At 60.7% G+C, this 2,655-nt stretch overlaps 1 protein-coding gene across 1 annotated transcript; it reads left to right on the top strand.

The window, feature by feature from the left end:
• The first annotated feature begins 61 nt into the window (after window positions 1–61).
• On the top strand, window positions 62–2,365 carry LRRC4 (leucine rich repeat containing 4). The gene has a single exon (XM_035313618.1). It carries the CDS (start codon window positions 189–191, stop codon window positions 2,121–2,123), a length of 1,935 nt encoding a protein of 644 aa, XP_035169509.1. The 5' UTR covers window positions 62–188; the 3' UTR covers window positions 2,124–2,365.
• The last annotated feature ends 290 nt before the right edge of the window (window positions 2,366–2,655 follow it).

Raw genomic sequence — 2,655 nt, 5'->3', positions numbered from 1 at the left:
CCCCCCCCCCGACCCCCGGCCCCTCCGGCGAGCCGTCAAGCTCCGCGTCCGAGCCTCGGGAGCGTCCTTCTCCTCGGCTCCGGGCGCGGAGGAAAGGGGAGGTGGGGGGGCGTGGGGGGGGGACCCGAGCCAGTTCTCCTTTCCGCGCCGCCATCCCGGACGATGGTGAATGATGAACGTGCCACACCATGAAGCTCTTGCGGCAGGTACCTGGGCACCACGGCTGGAGCGCGTCCCTGTTCGCCTGCCTGACCGTCCACGCCTGGACGCTCTGCGCCGCCGCCGCCGCCTCGCCCGCCGCCCCGAGCTGCCCCGCCGCCTGCTCCTGCAGTAACCAGCTGGGCAAGGTGGTCTGCACGCGCCGCGGGCTGGCCCAGGTGCCCCCGGGCATCCCCTCCAACACCCGGTACCTCAACCTGATGGAGAACAACATCCAGCTGATCCAGGCGGACACCTTCCGCCACCTGCACCACCTGGAGGTCCTGCAGCTGGGCCGGAACGCCATCCGGCAGATCGAGGTGGGCGCCTTCAACGGGCTGGCCAGCCTCAACACCCTGGAGCTCTTCGACAACTGGCTGACCGTCATCCCCAGCGGGGCCTTCGAGTACCTCTCCAAGCTGCGGGAGCTGTGGCTGAGGAACAACCCCATCGAGAGCATCCCCTCGTACGCCTTCAACCGGGTGCCCTCCCTCATGCGCCTGGACCTGGGCGAGCTGAAGAAGCTGGAGTACATCTCCGAGGGGGCTTTCGAGGGCCTGTACAACCTCAAGTACCTCAACCTGGGGATGTGCAACATCAAGGACATGCCCAACCTCACGCCCCTGGTGGGGCTGGAGGAGCTGGAGATGTCGGGGAACAACTTCCCCGAGATCAAGCCGGGCTCCTTCCACGGGCTCAAGTCGCTCAAAAAGCTCTGGATTATGAACTCGCAGATCAGCCTGATCGAGCGCAACGCCTTCGACGACCTCACGGCGCTGGTGGAGCTCAACCTGGCCCACAACAACCTCTCCTCCCTGCCCCACGACCTCTTCGCCCCGCTGCGCTACCTGGTGGAGCTGCACCTGCACCACAACCCCTGGGACTGCGACTGCGACATCCTCTGGCTGTCCTGGTGGCTGCGCGAGTACATCCCCACCAACTCCACCTGCTGCGGGCGCTGCCACGCGCCCCTGCACATGCGGGGCAGGTTCCTGGTGGAGGTGGACCAGACCTCCTTCCAGTGCTCGGCGCCCTTCATCATGGACGCCCCGATGGACCTCAACATCTCCGAGGGGCGGGTGGCCGAGCTCAAGTGCCGGACTCCTTCCATGTCCTCCGTTCGGTGGTTGCTGCCGAACGGGACGGTGCTGAGCCACGCGTCCAGCCACCCGCGCATCTCCGTCCTCAACGACGGCACCCTCAACTTCTCCCACGTGCTGCTGACGGACACCGGCCTCTACACGTGCATGGTGACCAACGTGGCGGGGAACTCCAACGCCTCGGCCTACCTCAACGTGAGCACGGCCGAGCTCAACACCTCCAACTACAGCTTCTTCACCACCGTCACGGTGGAGACCACGGAGATCTCCCCCGAGGACGTCTCCCCCAAGTTCACCAAGCCCGTGCCCACCACCTCCACGGGCTACCAGCCGGCCTACACCACCACCACCACCGTCCTGGTGCAGACCACGCGGACGCCCAAGCAGGTGGCCGTGCCCACCGCCGACGCCGGCGACAAGATGCAGACCAGCCTGGACGAGGTGATGAAGACCACCAAGATCATCATCGGCTGCTTCGTGGCGGTGACCCTCCTGGCCGCGGCCATGCTCATCGTCTTCTACAAGCTCCGCAAGCGGCACCAGCAGCGCAGCACCGTGACGGCCGCCCGGACGGTGGAGATCATCCAGGTGGACGAGGACATCCCGGCGGCGGCGGCGGCCCCCGCCGGCGTCTCAGGTGAGGGGGCGGTCGTGCTGCCCGCCGTTCATGACCACATTAACTACAACACCTACAAAGCCGCGCACGGGGCCCACTGGACAGAGAACAGCCTGGGGAACTCGCTGCACCCCCCCGTAACCACCCTCTCTGAACCCTATATCATTCAGACCCACACCAAGGAGAAAGTGCAGGAAACTCAGATATGACTTCTATTTTTTTTCTTTTTTTTTTTTTTTTCCCCATTTTTTTTTTTGTTTCCCAGAAATTACAAATGCAATAGAATGCACAAAAACAGAACAAAAAACAAAAAAAAAGAGACAGTAACTTTTGTACAGAGCGGGGGAGAGACTTTTTTTTCTTGTACATGCTTATATATTAAATCTATGGGCTGATAAGAGGAGCAGATTATATTAAAATTAAAAAAAAGAAAAAAGAAAAAAAAAAAAACGAGAACGAGAACGAAAACACACAAAGAAAACTATTTTCTAGCTCGTAAGTTCTATTTAAGAGAGGCGAGAGGACATCCGCGCCTGCCCGGGCGCGAGGAGGAGGAGGAGGGCGGGCGACGCCGCGGGCAGGATGCGGCCGGACCCCGCGGCACCGCGGCCACCGGGGCCGGGCGAGCGGCCGGCGGAGCCGTGCCAAAACCTTCCACATGCAATAAGAAAAAAAAAAATAGGATTTATTTTTTTTTTCTTTATTTTTTTTTTCTTTTTTTTCTTTTTTCTTTTTTTTTTT

This window comes from Oxyura jamaicensis, unplaced genomic scaffold, assembly GCF_011077185.1.
Source record: "Oxyura jamaicensis isolate SHBP4307 breed ruddy duck unplaced genomic scaffold, BPBGC_Ojam_1.0 oxyUn_random_OJ62324, whole genome shotgun sequence".
Classification (NCBI taxonomy): domain Eukaryota; kingdom Metazoa; phylum Chordata; class Aves; order Anseriformes; family Anatidae; genus Oxyura; species Oxyura jamaicensis.
The sequence above is the reverse complement of the archived record's forward strand: the minus strand, read 5'-3'. Positions and strand labels throughout refer to the sequence as shown.

Coding starts and splice junctions, on each gene's coding strand:
- LRRC4 (XM_035313618.1), top strand. CDS start 189: ATGAAGCTCTTGCGGCAGGTACCTGGGCACCACGGCTGGAGCGCGTCC.